The 26763-nt window shown below is 38.1% G+C and overlaps 1 protein-coding gene across 1 annotated transcript in view; it reads left to right on the top strand.

Moving 5' to 3' along the window:
• The window catches only part of PPP1R16B (protein phosphatase 1 regulatory subunit 16B), a 711559-nt gene that overhangs the window by 546610 nt on the left and 138186 nt on the right, over positions 1 to 26763 (top strand). Inside the window, exon 4 of the mRNA XM_044090460.1 lies at positions 16009 to 16112. Within this exon, the coding sequence (XP_043946395.1) occupies positions 16009 to 16112 (104 nt within the window). The remainder of the gene's footprint in view (positions 1 to 16008; positions 16113 to 26763) is intronic.

Here is a 26763-nt window from a genome sequence, read left to right as displayed (position 1 = left end):
TTTGGATTCAAGTGGGGGTACACTGCAGTTGGTTAATTGGGTAACTGTTTTGACATAGGGTATTTAAACACATTATTTAGTGTGATTTCAGACTCCGATGAAGCCTGTGTGTGCAGGGAAAAGTGCTTAGTCTATATTGCTTGTATCATTTGTTTTTTATTAACGTCATTGTGTCTGAGCTGGAGCCATTTTGTTTGTTTTTGTCCTAACAAGTTGGGTATTGTGTCGCTTGGTAGCTTGTGCTAGAACCTGATCAGGAAAGAGAAGTTTGGACCTTTTTCTGGATGGGAGAGGAAATTTGACACAGGAGATGAAGCAAAGAGAGAAAAATATCAGGTAGACTATAAGGATGAAAGGTGACATTATCCTTAACAGGGTGGCCTGGGATGGAAGAATAGATATGCAAAGCATTACGCCATACTGATTGAGTTTTTAGTATTGATATTTACAAACAGGAAAGAGTATTATTCTGGGAGGAGAAGAGATGGGAGGCAGCAAAATGATGGATGGGTTTGTAGTAAAGGAGAATGTAGTAAAAGAAGAGGACAGCTTACCAGACAATGCACATGGCTTAAAATGGAAAATTCAGAGTTCTTAAAAACCTGTCAAGTGCAAAGGCAGAACCACTCAGAAATCTAAAATCGCTAGCTTTTAGAGAAGTAGTAGCTGACTTGTCAGCTTTATTTGTTCCTCCTTTTAAGGACAGTGTTGTGATCAGTCCTAGCGTGTGCTGGAAAAGTAATGAAGTGGATTATTGGAAAAAAAAGATTAAGATCCTGGTAAAAGATAACCATCATCCATCACACGCTAGCAGCACCTCCTTGCCAAGAACTGCCAAACAAACTTAGTTATGTGGCTGGGTGATAAGCTAATGGAGTGACTGTGAATGTGGTCTGCATGGACTTCAATAAGGCCTTCTGTCTTTGACTCAGTAGCATATCCAAGACTACTCAGTAAGCCTAATTAAATGCCAATGTGTAAGGCACAAAATTCCAAAAGAGGGTTGTTGACAGGGAGTCTTTAAGGTTGAAGGATGATCACTGGAATACTGCAAGGGTAATTTCTGTGGCCTCCACTATTCAAAAGCATCTTTTAGGCCAGAGGATGCAACTAAGAGTAATATATTTGCATATGACAATAAATAGAGGCCGTAGTCCTAGATGAGGTAGGTCCTTGAAAACGGACCCATAAGTCCTTCACAGGTGGGTAGAGAGGTGGGAAATTAGGTTCACTACAGATACGTGTAAGATACTGCATTTTGGACCTGTCAACCAGCATGTCACATTCATATATGGGATGTTAAACAAGAAAATTATAGCTAAAAAGGGACTTACAAATGGACAACCCACCTTCTCTTGGAATATTAGAGATAAGCAGAAAATGTAGCAGTCATGGCTACCACATTGTTGAACTGTATTCTGCAGGGTGTATTCCCAGGCAGAAGGAGGTCATACTCCCACCCGTCTTGCATACCACTGGAACCATATCTAAAATACATGCATTTCAGGGCCCTACAAAGAATGTCAAATTGGGAAGCATCTCTCAGGTCAACTAAGACAATCAAAGTAGTAGAAGGAACTGCATTGTGAACATCATCTGGAAATACTGAATTATATCCTTCTGATGAGAAATTAAACCAAGGCTCCATCTGCCTGAGATGGCAGTAGCTCAAGTGTATGTAAATGCTCCCATGGCCCTTATCATAAATAACAGGGGTTGTTCTATTTATACATCCTAATATTAGACACATGATTACATTGCTTACATTTGGATAGTCACAATGTTTGCACATTTAGTTTCACATGGGTAATGTTTATACTTTTCATACTTTCAGAATTACATTGTCATCATATTAGCAATATTCCTTTCTTATGTTTTCACATTTGTAACCTTCACTCCACCCCTGTCCTTTCTTCCATAGCCATCTTTTTTTTATTTTGTAGATTCATGAATTCATAGTTACTTACTAGACTACTGAACTTTCAGGATCTTCAGAAGCCTAGCCTTACATTCCCATGCTAGATTTTTGTCCTTATATTTTACATAGAAATAACACAGACGTGAGCTGAGCAAGGATATGTTGGGACATTTATATGTTGCTTCTATTCATGAGGGACAGAGGTTCTAAAGCAGGAGTGAATTTGCACTTACCTGGTTGCCCATCTATTCATTCAAATTACGTTCGAGAAGTACTTTGCAAAGTATTCCAAGTAACACATCTGCATTTTCTCCTGTTTATTATACAATAATCCGTTATATCTTTTTTGCACAACACCCATGTTGCTACAAACAATATTTGTCCCATTTGACAATTTCACATTTCAGTCTTTCTTTCTTTTCTCATACTCTCCATACAATATCATATCCGTATTTATGTTTTTGAATTCTTCTCATTTGTACATATTCTTAAACTTTCTGCAAAACATTTCATTGTTTTTACATTAAAAAAAAAAAAAACAATGTTTTATTCCTCATTACATTCTTTCATCTTCTTCTTCTTTTGGATTTTCCTTGTCAGGGGTCGCCACAGCGGATCACCTTGTCTGCTCATGATTGGCAGTGGAGTTTTGCAGTGTCGAGTTGCCAGCCCGGCACCCAACCTTCCACAGAAGGAACACACACGAACGCACTCATGCCTAGGGCCAATTTAGAATGTCCAATCCACCTACAGCATGTCTTTGGGATGTGGGAGGAAACCGGAGCACCCGGAGGAAACCCACGCAACCACAGGGAGGACATGCAGACTCCACACAGAAGGCACCCCAGCCGAGGATCGAACCAGAGAACCTCTTGCTGTGAGGCGGCAACGCTAACCGCTGCACTACCGTGGCTGTCCATTACATTTTCTTTAATCTATTACTACATATTTCATATTACCTTTTACTGGTAATTTATCTAGCAAAACCCTCCATAGAAAATCCCCTGCTTCATAAAACATCTCATACCGTTTCCTTCAATTTTTTCAGCATTCTTTACTTTTTTCTTAAATTTTTCCTGTGGATACACCATGTGATATTTTTTTCACAATAGTATAATATTCCTTTCTCTTTCCATTAATTTTATTACATTTTAACTTACATACCTTAACTTTGTTTTTATATCCTGTCTCTTCTGTGTTTTCCAGTTTACTGTGTCTTATCTTCCCCACTTAATTTTCCATACTTCAAATATAACAGTTTTCATATGTTTTATCTGTCTTTAACATTCTTTTTTACCCAAAACATGTATAGATCTAAATACACTTGTCTTTTTTTTTTTTCTTAATTCAAATCACCTTCTATTTTATTATGTATCACCACTCTTTTAAGTGTGTTCAATCTTGATCCCAAAATAAAAATGAAAACTACCACCTTGGCAGGAACAAGTACACCTTCCAAAGTACGATAGCTTTTCCTAATATACAAGTATTTAACTTGTATACCTTTTTCTTAAGTAATAAAAATGTACAGAAACTCAGTAACTCTTTTATTTCTTCCATTATTTCTCACCATTGTCCAATATACTTCCATACTCTCCAATTTTCACTCCCAATACATTTACTTCTTTGCTGGTATAATATATGCCATTCATTTTCTTAATTTCACCAAACCCCTTGCTATTCAGTTTGTTTAACTGTAATCTGCCTTTTTTAACAATTTTTCAATTCTTACCATACTCTCTCTCATCTAAAACTTGTTTTTAGCAACAATAAACAAATCATATGAGTACAACAGACACATAGGTATTACATTTCCTTTTTTCATCTCTCATCTTGGCTCTGATGTGTGTCAAGTGCACATTTGTATTGTTGCATTCAGCAACAATATAAAAAGGCAGATGGTCATGAGACCTCCTTGCTTAACTCCATTAGTAATTTATATTTTACTTCCCATCCATCCATTTATCAAAACTTTCACCCAGGATTCTTCATAATGTATTCTTATTACATTTCTACTTTTTTCCCATTTCCCATAAGCCTCTAATATCTTCCACATTGCTCCTCCACTAACCCTGTCAAATGCTGTTGCTACATCACTTCTTACTAATCTTTCCTCTTTCTTTTAAAATCATATCTAGCACTTCTTTTACCATTACTAACATTTTATTTATTTATTTATTTATTTGCAGTTTGTTAACCGGGAAAGCCCATTGGGCCAGAATGAGCCCTTTTTCAATGGAGGCCCGAGGAGAAAAGCTCCAAATACATATATACAGAAAAGATAGAATAAATCACATCAACTAATAGCAGCATAAATCACATCAGCTAATAGCAGCATAAATCACATAAGGTTAATACAGGGTAATTATGAAAATAACAATCAGCAGAAGTTATTAGAAACAGAAATTTACAGAAATAGTAGCAGCATAAATCGCATCAACAAATAGCAGCATATGTCATGTTAGGGTTAATACAGGGTAATTATGAAAATAACAATCCGTAGAAGTCATTAAAAACATACAGAAGTAATAGCATCATAAAACTGCAGGCGTTAATTGCAGACATACATATATAATGGCATTATAGATCAGAACAATATTAATACGGGGTAAATGTGAAGATAACAATCTACCAACATAGTGAAAAAGTCTCCAAGCAACCTTTTGGTGTTACTGCTCAATGTTAGGAGCCTAAACAAATGCTCCATACCCTTCAAGCTCTCTTCATTCTGGAGAATATAGACATCTGTGCTGTGATCAAGACTTGGCTTAAAGCCTCAGAAAGTACTCCAGCAGTGCAAGGCTACAGTGCTGTCCATACATTTAGACCAAAACAGCAGAGACTGGGGCCAAAAGTGGAAACGTCTTCATCTATATTAACAAGAAACGTACCTTAAGGTTGGTTAAACAGGATGATACCATGGAGCTCATACATGTGCAAGTCACTATAGATAAGGTCACTCACCATATCATGGCTAGCTACAGGTCACCATCTATACACTTATAGTCTCATGACTCTTACCTAAAACTACTAGAGGTGCTCACCATCCAGCCAACCTATTTATGGGTGACTTTAACTATCCCTCTTAGATGTTATCACAGACAATTATACTAGACAGAAAATAACAAGACTGTGTGGCGTGTCATAAAGGACCGTGTGGCATGTCACAACAGGACCATGTGGCATGTCACAACAGGACCATGTGGCATGTCACAACAGGAGCATGTGGCATGTCACAACAGGACTTTTCATTTATTTATTATTTATTTATTTAACATTTGTTGACTGGGGAAAGTCCGACTAGGTTCCACAGATTCTGTTTTCAGCGGAGGCCCGGGGAGAAACGCTCAGGACTTCATTTACTCTCTTTCTTTTACAGCAAATAAAAATACCTTATAACTGTGTCCAATAAATTCTTACAGGGTCATAAGTTATCACTAGCCTAATGACCACTTAAACCCTTACAAGCTTAGCCGTGTACCCAAACCCATATGTATCCCAAGTATCATGGGTATCTATACTGAGGGGGGCTTGTTAGTCGGTAGGTAACTGAGAAATTTGTGGGGAAGTGTTAGGATAGCAGTTTTCTTATTGAAGGCCTCTGTCCATAAGGGACATGGGGACCAGACCATGGGTAAATTTATGATTTCCCATACAATTTTCATTTGAATAGGGTTAGGGATGAACTCCATTTTACATGGATAAGGGAACCTGTTCCATAGCTAAGGGATAAATTGGGGCATATATCTAGCTCCCCAGCATGTTCTGTTTGTCACAAGTGAAGTTCAGATCCCTGGATCTAGTGTTACTGGTTCTGTTTATTTTGTGCATGTGCAACAGGTCTATCGGGACTGGGTCTGAGGAAGCTTTGTAAATCAGATAAAGATCCCCTATCAGCAGTCTATAAGAGACTGAATACTGAGACAGAGCATTTAGGTGATCAGTATAGGACAGGCTATTCATGCCCTCAATTCTCCTGGTGAGAAACCTTTGTGGGCATTCCCACTGTTACAAGTATCTTGTTAGCCACATGCCTAAGGGGAGTTGTACTTAATAATGGATCTGATAAGGAATGAGTAGAGTGGTACCTTGGACCTGGATGCCATACCCTAACTCTAAGTTGGGCAACATAGAATGATTTTCTTACTATCTTAGCTAGGTATTGGTCAAGGGTCAGATTGTTGTCTACATATATTTCCAGATCCCTTACTACTGGGTCGACTCTTAGGGGTGTTTTATCGATGGAGTAATTAATTTGGGTTGACAATTTCCCAAAGTGCATTAAAATGCATTTTTTGGCATTGTGTTTTAGGCCATAGCTTTGGCACCAGTCATTTGTCTGTGTTAACCCCTCTTGCAAGATGTTGGTATCATGGGGGAATATGTAATATCTCCCAATTCACAATCGTCTGCAAACTTAGTTAGCCAGAGGCCTTAAACATTAGCCTTGACTTCTGAGAAGGATATGCCAAAGGAATTGGCCCAGCAAGGAGCCTTTGGGTACTCTGCTGGTGACTGGTCTCTTGATGGAGGTGGTCTCATCAATTCTGACTTCTTTGGTCCTGTCTGTGAGCCAACCAGCCATCAATCAAGTGAATTATGTAGGGAATTATGCCTAACTCAGACAGCTTGTCAACAATGCCTGAGTTGGGGTATTGTTATCATATTGTATGCCTTGGACAGGTCAAGATACTCAGAATACACTGTTCTGCCTTTATCTGTTGTCTTGGTTACTCTCTCAAGGAAGTCTACCATGTTAAGTAGGCACAGCCTTCACTTAGCAAAGCTAAATTAGAATAGATCCCATATCTTTAGGTTGCCAATGTCCCTGTTTATCATTTCCATGATAATTTGTTCCATGTATTTGTATAGTGAGGCTTCTTAGACTGATGGGTCTACAGTTCTCTGGGGTGGTTGAGGGTTAGCCCTTGTGGAGATGAACAATTGTTGCAGTCCTCCATTCATTTAGAATGTAGTCTATTTTGAGGTTGTAGTTGGAGTGCCTCAAATGGTCCTGATTGTTCAGGAGGCAACTGAGGATGTTGTCAAGACCCATAGAGGTAGTATTCTTGGCTTTAGCGAGTGCTGCCAGCATCTGGTCCTTGCTGAGGGAGGTATATTGGAGGGGATTTCACCTGGAGGAGATTGTGTGAATATATTGGAGGGGATTTCACCTGGAGGAGATGGGGTGATGTTTAACTGAATTAATTATCTAGTAAATTTGCTATATCACCCTGATTGGTGAAGGTGGTGCCATTCACCACTAGTTTAGCACACTGCTTTGTCACAAATAGAGAACAAATACAAGGTAAGGTATCACCTCACAAAAAGCCAGAAACAATCCAAAATGAAAGAGGTAGATACGCCACAACTATCGAAGCAAACCAGATAAACAGACGTAGAAATAAAATCCTTTATTCGAAAAGTAAGCGCTTTCACGTCACATAGAATGCTTCATCAGATTTTTTTTTTTTTTTTTGGGAACAGCAATTTTTTTCCCTTGGAAAAAAATCGCTATTCTGACACTTCGATGTTGTAAGCTTTCACTTACATAGGGTCGATTAAACACAGTTTGCTTTTTTAAGCATTTGGTGATTTAATATAGACCCGCTTTGTCTTACCTTTAAAATTCTGGACATAGCTGAAAAAGGCCTTGGGATTATCCATAGCTTGCGAGGCTATCCTGGCATCATAGTTGGCTTTGCTGGACTTAATTAGACCACTTAGTTTTTTTTTTTTTAGTTATATAAGAGAGCACTTATCTTTAAGGGATTTGTTCTTCCTGATTTTGGCCATGATTTTTTTTTGTTTATTATATACCCTGTTTAGGTGAGGATTTCACCAGCTAAATTATCGAGATTAGGGGCAGCCTTGAATTTTTACAGAGTGTCACCTAATAGGATATAGTTTGCCTTAGAATAGTTCAGCTGGGTTTTAAGGGTTGATTTTTACTTCAAAGGAGACAGCTTTGTGATCCAACCTCATTTGTGAGGATGTGACATGGGAGCATCACTCTCCCATGTTGGTAAGTACCAGATCCAGTATGTTTGCTCCTCTGATTGGAGCATGCACTACCTCTCCCAGGGTGTTTGTGTTAATAAAGTCCAGGAAGCATTTTGTCTGCGAGTCTGAGGCAATGTAGGTTTCCCAGTCTACAGAGGGATAGTTAAAGTCACCCATAAATAGGTTGGCTGGATGGTGAGCACCTCTAGTAGTTTTAGGTAAGAGTCGTGAGACTATAAGTGTATAGATGGTGACCTGTAGCTAGCCATGATATGGTGAGTGACCTTATCTATAGTGACTTGCACATGTATGAGCTCCATGGTATCATCCTGTTTAACCAACCTTAAGGTACGTTTCTTGTTAATATAGATGAAGACTTTTCCACTTTTGGCCCCAGTCTCTGCTGTTTTGGTCTAAATGTATGGACAGCACTGTAGCCTTGCACTGCTGGAGTACTTTCTGAGGCTTTAAGCCAAGTCTTGATCACAGCACAGATGTCTATATTCTCCAGAATGAAGAGAGCTTGAAGGGTATGGAGCATTTGTTTAGGCTCCTAACATTGAGCAGTAACACCAAAAGGTTGCTTGGAGACTTTTTCACTATGTTGGTAGATTTGTCGTTTTGACATTGACTAAAAAGTTCTCTCGGGGAGCAGATAAAGTTTTAGCCAATATCTGAAAGCTAGCAAGGACAGGTGCAGCCCATCCTTGACAAAGCAGCATGGTCTGTTGACCATGTCCTCCCATGCTGACAGATATTGCATCCCCATGGAGTGATACTAGAAAGTAAGCCAATTACTAAAATCAGTCATTTTATGTTCATACTGTGGCATCATACTTGGTGAGGGTAGAATACTGTTCAATGCAAGACTTGTAGCTCTCTATGATGCATATTACAAGAGATACATTATGTCTCTCTTCACTGAGTTGCAAACCATGCATGCTGAATTGTAAACTATGTTACCTTACATCTAGCCACAAATGTCCTTAGATGCCAGACAAGTTTTTCCGAATCACATCCTAGATTAGTTTCTTGTCCACTTCCCTGCTGTGCTAACTCATTTTACTGAACGGCGCTTAACTGCTGCTAGTTTTTGCTTTTACTCCTTGCTTATATGCTGAACTCTTTCCTAGCCATGCCAGAACAGCATTGAGTAGCGTACCTACCTAGGTAAAACTTTTAACTAATTGTACAGGGAAGTAATTTTAATGCAATTACCTGCACATTGCTTTGTTAGCATAGTTTAGCATGTGCATATTTTTATAGTCAGCATATTTAAGAGACACCTAGAGACATATTTCTGCCCCTTTTTTTGCAGACTGTCTCTGAAATGTTTGATATTCTGAGAACAGCAGTCATCAATAAAGTCAGGCATTAGAGTTTCATGCTTCTTATTGGTCAGAAAAATGCATGTCTATGCAAAACACAGTAGTAGTAGCTTAATGTGTCAGTAGCTCCACAGTTAATGCACTTGCCTTTGGTTCTAGTAGATCAGCAAATTGTGGGTTCACTTCCCACCCCAGGTACTCTGATTAATTTTTCCAGTACTGACACTACAGTTCAGCATAAGGGGAGGGTGCTGCACTATTGAGTGCGCTGTCTGAATGAGACGTTAAACCAAGGTCTCAACTGCAGGAGATGGTGGTAGCTTAGGTGGATGTAAAAGATTCATGGCACTTATTTGAAAAAGAGTATAGGAAGTTCCCAGGGTCCTGTACAAATTTACACTAGTCAGTATTAGTACTATCCTGTGGCGCCCCTGAAAAGTGACAACTGGCCTTGTGGGGCTATCCCAGACAACAAAACACTATTGTTTTATTAATGTTATACGTGAATAAGAGTAATATTTAAAACATGTCTATGATTATGGTCTTTGTCCTCACCTCCCATTATTTTTAGCTTTGTCCCTAATTCTTGAGCAAAGAAGTTGAGAGCTGTGTCTAGTGTTGATGTTTAACTTAGAACATTAAATGTGGCGATTAAATGAGTTAATGCTTCAAACAGATTTTGTACAATGTCCTAGATTTGATCTATGGATTTCATCGTGTAGGTGCCAGGATTTTAAAGATAGGCACCGGATGAAATTAAATTACGCTCTAATTCAAGCTATATGTCTTCACAGATTAAGTTGTACATTTCTAATTAAAATTTAAAACTGGTTGCCTTCCCGTTTGCTTAAGTATTTACAAAACTAAAAAGACAAGGCTAACATTAGGTATGAGAACTCATTACTGAACAACATTTTACCCAAACTGTTACACAGAATGTTACATTAATTAAAACAATGTTGTGAGCCATTTATTAGTCATGCATCGATCAAGAGTGCCTCAAAAACAAACATTGAGTGATAATCTGTCTATAAATCCATTTTGTTGGAAACACATTTCCTCTAGAGCCTTCTGCAATGCTGACCTCTAGTGTTAAATCATGGAATTCACTTCAACTAGGAGGCTACAGCAAGCATCGTATGAAAACGTAAGAAAAAGTGTGAGAAAAGGAAGTGAGGATACATATTAAGAGGAGAAGAAAACTTACTGCAGGCAGATTAGGGTCTTTTGTCTATCGTGGCTACCTCCTACTGATGGACATTAAATGTGGGGGCTCAGATGCTAAGAGGTTGATTGCAGTGGTGGACAGTACACGCTGAAAATTAAATATCAGCATATTTACTTGTATAACATACCTTCTACCAGTATGTCTGCTACTTCCCTTCTTAAAAGCCCCATTAAGATAACATACCACTCATACATACAGTTAGGGTTTCCAGCTGTCCGGTTTTCTAGCAAATTGTCCGATTACAAATTTCATTCAAAACCGGACTTTTTAAATTTCATGGCACTGACACTTATGTCATCACGTGTGCAATGACATCAGGTCCCTCAGGGCTACCAGCCTGTCGGAATAGAGCTCAAGGAGCTCACTTCTGGTAGTGCGAGCGGGAAGCAGAAGCCAGCATTTCAAACAGGGGAAGGCAGCATTTTCAGAATGCAATGCAAGCAATTTTTGAAGTTCGACTTTGGATTACGGGGAAAGCATAGGAGAACCAGCATCGGGGACGTGAGCTGGAAGCAGAAGCCAGCATTTCAGGGAGGGAAGGCAGCATTTTCAAAATGCAAGCAAGCATTTTTGAAGTTCGACTGGCTGGGTAGAAGTGCAAATCTGTAATGGAGGTATGTTGAGAAGTGCTTCTGGGTTGAGTTCCATGGTTGTGAAAGAGAGCATCACATGGTGCTTTTCTTTTTTCATGCATGATTAGATAGGCAACAACCCTTTGCTATACTGAACCACTGACAGTTGGTCTTCTCTCTCTGCTAGTTTTGTCTCTGACAATTTTTTATTTACTCGGAATACTGTGAGTCGAAGCACAGTTTGGTTTACATTAGATATCTGAAATGGAAGTTTCTTTTAAAGCAAATGAAATTTTGCTTACGTGCAAAGTATCCGAAATGTTTTAGGTTGCTATGCAATTAATTGCGTAATGCATCTGTGAAGATGCGGTACTGTTTAGTTCATTCCGTGGTGAAGCCTTTGCCAGTATAAAACTACATAAGTATTAAAAAAGAAAAACAGGGGAGGCTATGGACTACTTTTACTGTGGAAAATGGATATTAATTCACATTGGCTTATTTGGCAATTCTCAGTTTAATAGCGTTAATATTTTGAAAGTCTCCCTGATTGTCCTTGACTAACTCGGGAGTGGTCACTGAGTTTATTGCAATTTGTCCCTGATTGGTTGAGAGCTAGGCAGATGACTGCAGTATATTCCTTTTAATTTTGATCTGGTTGTTTACAAGATGATGGTTCTTCTGGCAGATTACTGGAACGGAGCTAACTGCTTTGGAAAGCAACATTAGCAACGAAGGTAGTGTGTGTTTGGATATTACGGGGAAGGCACAGCCGAACCAGCATCAGGGACATTTTGGAAAGCAGAATTAGCAACAAAGTTATGTGTGTGTGTGTGTGTGTGTGTGTGTAAATGTCCCCCCATGTAATACACCTGGTGGCTAGAGGTACTCAGGCTCAAACCCTGTACCTGGACTACAGGGTAAAAAGAGCCTAAAGTCCCTAGCCATCACCACTTCTTAACTTTGTCCAGGTTTTTGGTGCTAAGAATTGAGAGCTATAGTGAGAAGTACTGAATTTGTATTCCCCCCATTATTGGCTTTGTTTGTCCAGGTTTTTTGTGCTAAGAGGTCGACAGCTATGAGAAATGAATTCACTAAATGATAGCCATTAAGTTTCAGTTTTCCTATTTTTGAGGAAGTTGCTGATTTGGCATAGTGGTATGTTGCTCTGACTGTAAATTGTTCAAACAAATTTAAAATGCACTCTAACAAGTGTGCTGTATTATACAAGGAATATAATTTAATAGTCAGGAATGTGTATCAAAGAAAAGAACACATGTATGTTTCTTGTTTTGTGTGCAAGGGGCCTATGATTTGAAAACAGACCAAATGTAATCTTTATCCACCCGTGGCCATGCATTTTCTTTAGATGTGGTGTGAGTTTCAATACTGTTTCAATGAATGTGAGTTTCAAGGGTAGAGAAGTTTTAATGCCATTGCCATGTAAGATATGGTTGTTGTTAGTACTGTCATTTCGTAGAGCATTTTAAAATGTCATCCTAAACTTGGGAAAACAATGAGCAATACTGTTTCGGTGAATGTGAGACTTAACGGCAGCGTAGTTTTAATGCTAAGTCTGTTTTCATTGTGAGACTGTATTCCTTTGTTTAGCAAATGTGTATCAGTGGTTTGTGCTATAAAATTTGAAATAAATGTTTTAAATTAAATCCAAATATCTGTAGTCACTGCAGAAGTAAAGCAGAAGACAGTATGCACAGTGAGAATTTTGAATAGTGTTTATGGCAACTGGGGAGAAATCAGCTGAAAGCAGGCATCCGGAACAGAAAAAGGGGGCCTTCCCATTAGCTGATGTCATTGTGATGTCACAAAATGGGTGGGCCATGGATGGGAGAGGGGGTGAGAATGGGTGGAGTTATGGGTGATGGTAGGGGCGTGACCTTAGTCCGGTTTTAGCCACAAAGAAAGCTGGCAACCCTACATACAGTAATTCTGCTACTGATACATAGTTTTATTTCTGACCAGTGAGAGCCATTTGGGGAAACCATACGGAATCCTTGAGGACTTCCATCATTTCTGAGGAAGATAGTAAACGCTAGTGTAGCTAAATTAATTTATGCAACACTGATTGCATAGGGGAAGAGTAGTACAAGTGTAGGTGAGAGAGCAGGCATAAGGTAAAATTCCACTGGTGCAAGGATTGTCAGAAGGGACACAGCAGGCTGTTACAGACATGACCCTGGTATGCTGGAGCACCAACCCCCTGGTCAAACATCATACTCTCTCCATGCAGAGAAAAGACGCAGAACAAGACCAAGATCAACAGGCTGTCTTAGGGCAAGTCCAAAATTTAGTCAAAATAGTTTTATATGTGAAAGTGGGAAACTGTTGAAGTTTGTGGAGTACACTCAGCTTGATGTTCTTGAAGTGGCAGGTATGTTACCACAGTTCTGTTTGGAAGTAAGTTTGTAAACTTACCAAGACAATATATTTTCATGAGGAGGGCCAATGCTATACCTACATCACAATGTAGCTGAGATTCATAGATTCATAAACTGTTTATAGGCTAACAAGATGGGGGGGAGGGTCTTATTAAGCCTTGCCAAGTTTTCCTGAAAGAATAATGATGTCCTGCATCCAAATAGGACATTGAAGGCCAGCATTTATAAGCTACCTCTGTCCATAAGGGACATGGGTGCCAGGCCTGGTGTAAATTTCCTATTCCCCATCCACTGGTCTAGGTTCTGCTTAAACTGAGTAATAGATGAACTCAGCTTCAGATGGGTGGGAAGCCTTTTCCATAAGAGGGTCAGTCACATATCTGTCTCTCCAGCATGTTCTGTTTAAGTCACAGACAAAATTCAAGTCCCTACACCTTGTATTTCTAGTACTCCTTGATTTACGAATATGTAGGAGATTTATAAGCTTGGGGTTTGTGGATGCCTTGTAAACCAGGCATAGATCACCCCTCAGCAACCTATAGGAGACTGAGTAGAGGGAAAGGGATTTAAGGAACTCTGCATAATGCAGGCTTGTTACACTTTGTATTCATTTTGTAAGGAACCTCTGAAGTCACTCTAGTTGCTCCATATGCCTGGTCAGGAACATACCAAATGGAGCATTGTACTCTATGATTGGTCTGATAAGGGTGGCGTATAGTGGGATAATTACGTCTTTGGACCTAGATGCCATGTCCTTACTTGTCCTTACTTATAAGTTGCACAACATTAAAAGGATTTCCCCACCTCTGTGGCTACATGGTAGTCGAAGGTAAGGCTACTGTCTGCATGCATACCCAGCCCCCTGACCACCGAGTCAACTCTTAGGGGAGTATTATCAACATGATAATTAGCTGGGATGGTTGACTTCCCAAATAATACAATTATGCATTTCTTAGCATGGCGTTTAAGATCATGGCTTTGGCACCATTTGTTAGTCAGAGATGCACCTTCTTGAAGAATATTAGTGTTTGCAGGGGAGTCAATGATCACCTCCAGCTTGCAATCGACTGCAAACTTAGTCAGCCATAAATCTTCAGTATTTGCTTCCATTTCAGAAAAATTGATGCCAAAAAGGAGCAAGCCCAGTACCAAGCCCTGGGGACTCCTCTACTGACTGGACACATGGTGTAGGTGGCCTCACGTACTATGACCTCTTGGATCCTATCATTGTGGTAGATGGCTATCCAGCTGGTGATAAAAGGGTTTGTACCTAAATTAGTGAGCTTGTCTATAATGCCCAAGTGGGGTATTGTATCAAAAGCCTTGGCCAGGTTGAGGTAAGCTGTGCACACAGTCTTACCTTCATCCAGTGCTTTGGTTACCCTCTCAAAAAAGTCCATCAGATGTAATAGGCATGACCTGCCTTTAACAAAGCTGCATTGTGATGGGGCCAGTGTTTGCAGGTTACCTATGTCCTCATTTATCATGTCCATGATGATTCTTTCTGTGGCCTTACATATGAGAATGGTAAGACCTTATGGGCATCTAGTTGCATGAATCAGTGGTTGGACCTCCTTTGTGCAGGAAAATGACTGTACCCAACTTCCATACCTTGGGCACAAAATCTGACTGAAGGCTCTAGTCAAAAAGTGATTCAAGTGGACCAGAGAGGTCATGTTTCATGCTATTTATTAAACATCCTGGGATGTTATCATGGCCCATAGATGAAGTGTTTCTGGCCTAGAAAAGTGCATTGATGACCTGTTCCCTAGTAATGGTTGGGTAATTATGCATGTTTCCTTTGGACTTTTGAGCAGGAGTGGGAGGAGAAATTTGAGCTGAACTTGTCAGACAAAAGGTTGGTAATGGCCTCTTGTTCAGTGTGGATGATGCCATTTACAATACGTTCTGCACAGTGTTGTGTATTTCCTCTGAGATTACGAACATAGCTCTAGGAAGCTTTGTGGTTCTCCTTTGCCTGAGAAGCTATTTTTTACTCAAACTAAGCCTTTGAAGTATTAATTAACCTCCTATGTCTCAACTTCTTAGAGCAAGAAATCTGGACAAAGCCTTAAATAAAAGTGGGATAAAGGCTCAAAAATAGGTACAACTTTTAAATATTGTTCTTACAAACTTAGAAAATTGATAGAATAGCAGGTTTTGCATTAGCATGAATTTTTCTGAAGGACATGAAGTCTGAAACTCAAATGTCTGTCATTATTTTCTAACTTCAGTCTTTAATGATTTGCAACTAATTTGCCAGAAACCCACAAATTTATGAAAAATGGACCAAAAATATGAGGTAAAAATCTGGGCTTTCTGTGAAAATCTGTATAGTTGAGATGTATTATTAACCCTCTTAGCTGTCTGTTTAGAGTGATCAAAGGGCTTTTAGTATGCATGGCATTGTCCTTCCTACACATGGTTCTTTGATTTATACACTATAAATTTATTCCAGTTCTAATGTTCATAGAGCATTGTTCTCACTCATTGAGTATGTTCATTAGGAAACCTCTAACACAGGGCTTGCACTAATTTGACCTTGCTTAATCTTTTTTCACAGTGGGGCCGACTTGCTGGCTGTGAATGCCGATGGAAACATGCCATATGATCTATGTGATGATGACCCAACACTAGACATAATTGAGACAGAAATGGCCAACAGAGGTAAGTGATAAGGAAAAGAGACTATTGGATTGGTATTGCTACTTCCTTTATGAGTATGTGGGAGACACCTCTGTTTGGCCTGCTACAGTGTCAAACAGTGACACTAATTCTTTTAGGCAGTTATTACAGAAATAGGCATTATGTCAGCAAAAAATGAAGCTCGAAAAGTATTACTTTATTGAGCGCTGCTATGTTAATCCCTTCCGCATTCAAGGCAAAAGCTCTAGCACTGATCATCAACTAGATAGCTATTAGTTAATTTTTTAGACTATTCATAAGACCTACATAATTCCCACCACATGCGATTTACAAGCATGTAACCAAGTAGTAAGCATGCAATAGGTGGTGTTAGGGTACACCATGCACGCAGGTGATATAACCTCCTCTAAATGCCCCCTTGTAAAAGCAGTCACATCCTAGAAGGTTCCCAGTCTCCACAGGAAGTGTAATCACTGACCTACATATGAGACATGTCCCATTGTTACATCCAAGGAATAGAAGAGGAGTGCTAAGCCTCATTCCTCCCCCTCTCCAACTAGACCCTTCAGTTCTCGGACCACTGACAGAACCATAGTCACCTGGGCTATAGTCAAAATGTATTGCTTATACCACCGAGCTCACTAATACAGTCTTTGCTTCTCCTTCATCTCTTGGACTGTGAAATAGTTTATATGGTGTGATGTATCTGAATTTTTGGAAGCAAAGGTATTGTCATATTAAAATTTAAATCTGTACTGAATTTTAGAACAACACCTGGTAGTAATGCTTTTATCCATATTTCACCATTACAATATCTTAATGCAAACATGACATTGCAACTGTTGTCGATATCTATTTAAATAACATTCTTCATGCTGAAAACTTGTTTTGCAGTTTTTGTGTTGCATCTCTTTTAGAAACAGTCTTTGCAAATTGTTCAGCAACAAAGATTCAGAAACTGAGCAATTTAAGAGGATGAAAGAATGTTTACTGCAGATTTCAATAATCCACTGCAAGTTCTGAAATGAGCACAGATGTATTTTTAATCTGACCTTAAATAAGTGTCTAGACACTTCAAGGTATCCATCCATTCCTCCCCGCGGTCGAGTGAATTTAAAGGCATGCAGGTAGGTCTGAGTGTGTGTGGGTGTGCCTTCTTTGAAGGTTGGGCGCCAGGCTGGCAACTCGACACCATAAAAAAATCACTGCCAATCATTAGCGGACCGGATTTCCACTGTGGCAACCCCTAACAGGGAAAAGCCGAAGACCTTGCTTGAAAACTCTGCAGATAGAGGTGGCTGTCCATGGGATGACAGTAGGAGTCTGTTGCAACTTGTAAGAGAGTGAATGAGCTAGTTTAGGAATGACCTCATGACATCAGAAGGATGAGCACAGCAAATATTTCTCAGCAGTTTGATAACATGAAAATATTAACTGAAAAATAGTACTTGTAAATGTTTTTTTTTTTATAATGCAGTGTGTCAAAGAAACAGAAGTCAAATGCATTACTGACACTTTTTTCTGGACATTTAAACATCATCTGTGTTAATGTCTTTAGTGCAGCTTTCCAATGTATCCCAAATAATCACAGTTCATATTTAATCAGACTTAGTTTCATTGTATGTTTAGAAACTTATGACTAGAGAAATTGTATGTCTTCCTTATACATATATTGCAAGCACAATCATTTTAAGTGTCTGACCTTAAATAAGCATGTAGACACTTCAAGTTTATCCAACATTCAGGAGGCACAAAATATATTTCTCACTAATGTTAAAATTTAAACCTTTCATGCATTTCTCTGATTTAAAAATATATGCACTATTTTTTTTATTATTATAAAATATCCCAGACATTTTTGATGCCAATAAACCAAACCATATTTAATGAAATTAAGCACCAAACGTACATATGGGTAACTGATTCCTTTAATAATTTCTGGGACTTGCACATGCTTTTATACTATATCTCTTGAGACTTTATTGGGTTCTCTTATGAAAATATAACTGAATACAGCACTAAATTACTTCTAAAGTTTTCCTTACTGAAATCAAAAACTGTATGTTTCAGTAATTCCACCCAGCTTCATGAGCTGTTAAATTACTTCCTCACTTGTGGAGGTGAAATCAAATTCTAACTTTTTTATCCCCTCCAAGTACAGAAAGCTTTGTTGTCCTCATCTGTGTCCTTCCTGTACATCTGGTAGTTCTAGGTATATTGCAGTTTTCTAATTTTCTGAATAACTTCTGAATAACTTCCTTCTTTGCATATGTATGTATTGGGACCAAGCTGAACTATACAATGTCACATTAATCATGTCTGTCCTAAAAGTGGGAACCATATTCAATAAATAGGTTACAACCAATGCATTCAGTTATTGCTTAACAATGATTTCCTGTGTAGTGTTGTGCTATTCACATCTTGTGTGCAGTAAGCTTCACTTAAACACATAGGAGTGATTGTATTTCTGGGGCATCATAGGGACTCCAAGGTGGTGGCAGACATAGATGCCTTTATTTTATAGCTACCTCCATGGGACAAAACATCCTGTGGGTTGACCACCATGTGTATCACATGACATACTGGTTGATCTCTTTTATCTGAGGCAATGAGTTAGGGCCTTCTCTATTCAAGCTGTTATTAGGGTGCTGTATTCTTATGCTAAATATATCCTAAACAACCCTAGCATTTCTGAGCCTTAATCTGGTCTTGTGACCTGGCATCAAAAACTTAAACCTAGTCAGACTGTCACTCACATTCTCAGTCATTGTGCCTAACTAGATTCTCAGTTTTCAGCACCCTCATATGAAATGGATTAGAAGTTACTGTAGACAATCATTTGTTCTTGCACGTGACAAAGGCTCACAATGGGGGTACCAATTCCTTTGAATTTGTTTATGCAGAAGGAAAGCATAGAATTCCCTCATGTGCTGTCCACCACACATCATGAAGCTGCTCCTTCAGGAATTCATGGACTTAGTTTTGCTGACTTCATCTAGTCTCTTCTAGATAGGGTAATGGTCAACACCAGATGAACAAGGAGTTTGTGGTTATTGTAAAAGGATTCCATTATATAATGAAAGGCTTTGGATTGGCTCACATTATTTGTGCTGCTCATCAAATTAAATGCACTAGATTTTTTAAAATCTTTTTCTTGGACAGTAGCATAGAGCAGCTTAATGGTGGAGCTTGTCACTTAGTGTGATTAACACCCAGTTTATTTTGTAGTCTCTCTTTCCTAGGTGAAACCCTATGTTCTGGGTCTGGTAGTGCATGAATTTCAGCCTGATTACCAGAATTAGCTTCTTCTGTCTTGAAGCAGGTCCTTCAGTAGTAGTGCATGTGAATAAAGAGAGTTTGAGGTGTATAATAATAAAGTATACAATGTTATCTTGATTACCTCCCTGGTTATATTTACCCCATGTCATATATGCCTGTTCACTTTATAAGATGAGGACTGTGGCAATGAAGAGAACTGCATAAGCAGAGGTAGTATCACACCCATATTTCTAGCAATATGTTTCAACTGGCTAAGTGCAAAGATTTCTACCAGATAGAAAAGGTAATCTTCAACTGCTAAATATGTGGTTTACTACCAGGTGGGGGGTTTCTGTCCTGGACACCTAGGAGATCCCCACAACACCTAATGAAATGCCTGTTTTGTTCTGAGGGAGGGAAGTTGTGCAGACCAACATACCTCACCATCCAGAAGGTTCTTCTCATAAAGATTGCAAACTGAATACATTTACTACAAAGCTTACCTTGATCATGTCATGTTTTCTGTACACTGCACTCATAGGGCAATTGGTGATTATGAGGAGTATTTATCCTGCAAAATGGAAAGAATGCTTTTCGTGATTACACTTGTTTTTTTTTTCTTTAGTTTATTATAAGTGGTAGACTATGGACTTGCCCCTTGCCCCATGAGACTGGTGACTTCTTGCTTGGAAGTACTGGGTCTATTTCTATAGTAGATTGCCTCTTCCTTTCCATCAGAGGTCTCTCCAGCTTCATTTAAGGAGCCACTAATGACTGCAGTTCCAAAAAGGGTCCTGATGACCTGGATAATTACCAGGTAATCACCACCTGACCAAAGTCTTTTATCAGAAAGGTTTTGGACAGGTATGTATGCAGTTAAATTCTTGTCTTTAGAAAATTGATATCTGCGATCCATGTCACTTCAACTTTCAATCAAGATTCAGTACTAAGACACCCTCACAAATGTCTTTAGCAATGGCCTGAAGGCATCACAAGTGTTCTGTTCTGGTCTTGCTTGACCTCACACTGATGTTTGGCCCGGTGGATCATGGGATCCATTTAGATCATTTACAGCATTACTGCAGCCGCCTCACAGGAATAGTTCTGGACTGATGTACCTTTCACATGTCTGGGTGATTGCAGAGGATAAATCCAGTATGAATTTGTTTTTGGTACCCTCTTAACCATAGTTTTCTACACAGGGTTACTTCTTGAAACTTATGTTGTTCTCACTGTTCATGTATCCTTTATGAGACCTTATTTGTGGAGTTTACATTAATATTTCTGTTATGACAACATGCACCTTTACCTCTTCTTTGTAGTGTATCTACTTTAAATTCACTAATGCATCTCTAATTGAATAGGTGATTGGCTAAAACTCAATACTTGAATGATGGTTCCCAGGTTATTCTCACCACTCTTTGGGAATCTGGTACACCAGTCTTGGTCCCCATTATCTATTGTGCTGTGAGAGTGGAATTTCTGTTAAAAGTCCATAACTTATAAGGTTGTTGTAGTCTGAACTGGAGCTCAAGGACCAGGTTTTGGCTAACAAGTCTTACTGTATCCATCTTGTGAATATTGCTATCAGATAATACTTAATTCTAGCTGAAACTGTCACAGTAATTATGTGTGATTTTCTTTTCTGCCTTTTTGATACTGTAACTTGAGCTACCCATTTCAGAACATGACTGTAGTCAGGAAAAATTATATTGCCCTGGTAATAATGGCATTGACACTATATCACTGTATTACAATGATGCTGTTCATTCCCAGGTTATGTACTCCCCCGTACCTCCAAGAGCTACTTGCGTGGCAACAGCTTTCTTCTGCTCTTCAGCTGGCCACTGTGGAGATGCTCAGGGTTCTGAGGATGCATTTGGAGCCCTCAAGACTTACTGCTTTGCTTATAAGACCCAGATAGGTGGCTTTTATTATAAGGGAGGCTGAGTTAGGCCCATTTCTAGGCAAGAGATAATCCAAAATAAAGGAGGTAGATACCAGCACACAAACAAAGCAACAAAGAGAGATAAGAGTAGAAAATAACCTTTTTTCATAATAATAAGCCGGCGCACGCTCATCAGACTTTAACATAATTATATATATATATATATATATATATATATATATATATATACATTAAATATACACATAAAATATAAGCCACTGATAAAACTATTTTGTATGTATTAAAAAATTGTATATAAATATAAATATATATAAAATACTAATAAAAATACATATAAAAACACACATAAAAACACACATAAAACACACACAAAAAAACACATAAAAAACACAAAAAAACACTATCTATTTAATGCACAAGCGCTATCTATTAAAAAGGTTTCAAAGATAACTTATCATTGAGGCCATGCCCCTATCTGCACTCTGTCTCTAGTAACTGTCCTATAGCCATGAATCTAAATACATGTGTAGTGTCATTTTGCAGAGTATGCTTAGCTAGGGCATTTCCTTCATTCTCTCTATAGCATAAAGATGCTCCCTAATTCTTTCCCTCAATGTCCTACTAGTCTTACCTACATAAAAACATTGACACTTTTTACAGGTAGCTAGATAAATCACATTCCTCGATTTGCAGTCTGCATACTCATTGAACTTATATTTGACCCCAGTGTCAGGATGTATAAAGACATTGGAATTCATTATATAGCCACACTGATTACAAGTAAGAGCAGGCATAGGTACCCTTTCTCTGTGAAGTAACCCTATTGGCAGGTACCTTTTCATAACAAAGCATCCGTTTAAGTGACTTAGTATTTTTATAACAAAATGACACTACACATGTATTTAGATTCATGGCTATAGGACAGTTACTACAGACAGAGAGGTTAGGCAATATTAGGAATAAAACAGAGAGAACAGAAGCTAGGTGGATAATAAAGCTAGCTGCAGATAATAAGGCATGCTCTCAATGATAAATGAAACCTTTTTTTTTTTTTAATAGATAGACCGTTTAGATATTAAATTAGATAGTTTTTTTTGTGTGTTTTTTATGTGTGTGTGTGTGTTTTTATATTTATTTTATAAGTATTTTATATATATATATTTATATACAATTTTTAATACATACAAAATAGTTTTATCATGTGAGTTTGCATATACTTATATGTATGTATATATATATATATATATATATATGTGTATATATATATATATATATATATATATATATATATATATATGTATATATATATCTATTTCTCTTTAAAAGTGAATGATGTGATGTGATCTGATGTGGACATATGTGACATTGATGCTATGAGGTGTGCTTTTGGTTTTGAATATTTAAATGCAAATGAGTTTCTGTTATTAGTCTGATGAAAAGTCTGGATTCTTTGTAACGCAAGCGCTTACTGAATGAAAAAAAAAGGTTATTTTTCTTTCTTATATACTTGTTTTGCTTTCTTTATGTGGGTATCTACCCTTTATTTTGTTTTGATCTTGCTCTAGTATTTGATCTGTGTTTGTCCATTTCTAGGCAATTTAATGAGGTCCCCATACAGTTTTAATTTAGATTTTACTTAATTTATGAATTTGCCTCCTTCACTTTTTACTTGTTGCATACAATTTATTTATTTCATTAATTCTAAAGTGATTCATCATAAGCACTAGAATAAACCTCAACTTCTTTAACTACCCCTCTGACACATTATTTATTAAAAAAGAAGAAAACTGGTAGGCAGAGAGACGTAAAACAAAGTCCGTTTAATAAAACACAAATAATAAATACAGAATAAAACTTTAAAAACAAGGATAAGCACTTTCATACCTAGTAGGGACTTCAACAGATCCAACTAAAACACATATAACAAGCAGCATTTATAATTCAGTGTCTTAGGTCACGTGACATCAATACTGGCTTAATAGGAATAACATCATTTAACCCCTTCAAATCAGTAGCTCGGAGTATATGCATCCATTTGATTTCAACACATTCTGTTTGTGTCCTTACATTGCCCCCTCTAGGTCCTGGCACATAAATCTCTAGAACTATGAATTTAAACCAGTGATTGCATCCTGCAGCTCTTACATGTTTTGACAATGCATTCCTCTCATCACTTCTATTTATACTATAGAGATGTTCTCTAATCCTGTTTCTTAAGGACTGGTTGGTTTTGCCAACATAGAAACATTTACAAACCTCACAAGAGGCACAATAAACCACATTTTGGCTACCACAATCAGCATAAAGTTTGACATTAAACACTCGTCCTGTGTCTGGATATATAAAAGGATCATCAGTATTAATGTATTTACATACATTGCAGTGATGACATGGGTATGTGCCTATTCTCTTGCTCACAACTTTCCTCTTCTGCTTGGTCAAGGATTTATAACACAGCATCTTCTTAACAGACGGGCGATTCTTAAAGCAGAAAAAAGAGGAGAACACCTAGCAACCCACTACATTTTTCATCTGAGGCTAGAACCTTCCAGTGTCTTCTAACTATCTCATAGATAGAACCTGAGTCCTTCGAATAAGTAAGACTCATACATGTGGATTGAATATGTGACAAACTGGGGTAGGTGGACTGTTCTACCCGCTCCTCAAAATAAGGTCTGGTCCGACTATCTCTAAGAACATTTTGCTTCACATGTTTGGGATGCATACCCTGAGAATGCACAACATTATTGGTTTGACAAGGTTTCACGTACTGCCTTGTGTACAAACCTCCCAAAGTTTTACAAACCATTACAAAAATGAGATGCACTCATTCAACCAATCATAGGTGAAATGAAGAAAGCTAGTAGTACTGTTCAAATACTGTACAACTGTTTATTTATTTATTTATTTATTTTACATTTGTTGACCGGGCTAGTCCAACTGGATATATTTCCATTTTCAGCAGAGGCCCGGGGAGAAAAGCTCCGCATATAGACAAAAGGAGATACATCATGAGGACAAATGACATAATACACATTATTACCTATATCTAAAAACAGGAAAAAAAAGTGATAGAACATGGAAAAAGGAAATGTAATAAGTTAACCAAAGGCACAGCACTTAACTTTCTAGCGAATCTAAGTAACACAATGTTGAACATTCTAACATGTTTTAATACCAAGGAGGAAGTATAAGATTAAAGAAAGAGAAGCAACAATAGAGAGAGAGCAGATATAAATAGACATAAGGTAGTTAGGGAGAGATTTAGGGCCATAAAGATGAATGATGACGAGGAGCAGTCTGTAAAGGTAGAAAAGAGAAAGGTAAGGGAAGAAGCAGAAGGAACAGGCAGGTAGGGAGAGCGAGAATAATAAAGGGAAATTATTTTACTCAGCATTAGAGCAAGGGCACATCCAGTGGCTTTTAAGGTAACTTCTGAGTTTTTGTTTAAACAAAACAGTGGAAGCAATAGAAGTAAGTTCAGAAGGAAGTTGATTCCAGTGTTTTCCAATGGTATTTGAAAAAGGAATCACCTGCTAGGTTTTTAGATTTGGTTAAGGTAACTAGCAGTTTGCTAGATGAACGGAGGGAGTTTAGATTAGAGTAGGGGATGAAGAGGTTGGAGAGTATAGGTGTGTTGTGAGGTTGGTAAAATGCTCTATGAACAAATGAGAGTTGGGAAAGAAGTAACATGTTTGATAGTTCAAGCCAGTTTAGTTGCTGCAGATTCAGACAGTGGTGTGTTCTGAAAGGTTTACCAGTAACAAATCTAGCTATATTATTGTGCGTCGTAGATAGTTTAGAGAGAATATTTTTCTTGAGGTTAGTATAAATAGGTGAAGCATAGAGAAGAGTAGAAATTAGATGAGAGTGGGCAAGGGTAGCTTTGGCTGAAGAGGTTAAGAAAGTTTTAATTCTATAGAGAGAGTTTTTCTGTTTACAGATTTAATGGTATTATTGATATGACAATCAAAGGTGAGGTTGTTGTCAATTGTGACACCTAGTAGTTTGGTTGTAAGGTCAGGTGATATAGTAGTTCCATTGTTAGATAGGATAGTAAAGTCTAATGTAGGGATCTGGTAGTGGGCTTAAAGAGTAAGAGTTTGGTTTTTAGCATTTAGAAGTAGGCATCGTTTTGAGAACCAGGTTTCAACTTTGGAGAAAACAGCTTGAGTGTTAATTTGTAGTTCAGAGATGGATTTAGCAGAGCAAATTAATGAATGGAGTCAGCAGCATATTGTATACAAGTGGCCTGGGAATCTTGTTGTAAGTCATTTATAAAGAGGAAGAAAAGAAGTGGTCAAGAATAGATCAGATGGGGACCCCAGAGGAGATAGGAGAAGGGATGAGAGTTTGTTATCCCAAAGAACGGCTTGTTTCCTGTTTGTAAGATAGGAATTAAACCAGTGAACTGATGAAAAGTCTCTAAGGTATCTCCCCAAACAAGGAACATGTCATCCACATATCGGCCATAATATAAGATGGACCCCTTAAAATTATTCAGTTCAGAGAATACATATTGTAGCTCCCACTCAGCCAGAACCATACTGGCGTAACTGTTAGCACAAACTGTGCCCATGGCCACCCCTGTGTATATAAAACTTATCCTCAAATACAAAAGCATTGTACCCCAGTATAAGTGCTAATAATGTGCAAACCAAATACACTTTGTTACTGTCATAGGCAGGGTCTTGACCTAGGAACTATCTGATGTTGTCAATGCCAGCATAGTTGGGAATACAAGTAAAAAGGGAAGATATATCCATAGTCACCAGTAGAACATCTTCTCTATACTCCACAGTAGACCAGTCATATAACTTACTAAGAAAATCCTTAGTGTCCTTCAAACTTCTTCCTACCCCACTGACCACAGGGCAGAGATTTTCTACGTATACTGACATGGGCTCTGTGGCCCACCCTCTACCAGAAACTATCGGTTGCATGGGTGGGTTCACTTGATCTTTATGTACCTTGAATAGCCCATAGATTTTGGGTATCACTGCATTCTCAACAAGAAAATATTCCATACAGATTTTTGTCCATCACACCTTCCATTAACAAACATTCAATAGTCTCTTGTATTCTATCAACCAATTTCAATACCTCAGTTCTGTTCACCATGGTATATGTTTGTTCATTCAACATTAGATTCATAGCATTCAGGTAGTATAACACATCCATAACTACTATACTGCCCCGTTTTATCAGCGGGGAGGAAACAGATATCGTCTTGTTTCATTAAGTCCAGTAAGGAAGAATATTCATCTTTACTTAGGTTATTATAACCTTTGCCTGAAGAGTGAGAAAAATAGTTATAAATGTCATCTACACACAACTTATAGAAGACTTCGACTAAAGGGATGTTAATAGGTGTAAAAACACTAGGTTTTCTATAGACAGGAACATTGGAACTCTCTCTGTTACCATACAACAACTTCAGTGAAATATTCAGATAATTTGGGCAGTATAGTAGTTATGGAAGTGTTATGCTACCTGAATGCTATG

This window comes from Protopterus annectens, chromosome 12.part0 (assembly GCF_019279795.1).
Source record: "Protopterus annectens isolate FY-2018-M chromosome 12.part0, PAN1.0, whole genome shotgun sequence".
NCBI classification, from domain to species: Eukaryota; Metazoa; Chordata; order Ceratodontiformes; family Protopteridae; genus Protopterus; species Protopterus annectens.
The sequence above is the reverse complement of the archived record's forward strand: the minus strand, read 5'-3'. Positions and strand labels throughout refer to the sequence as shown.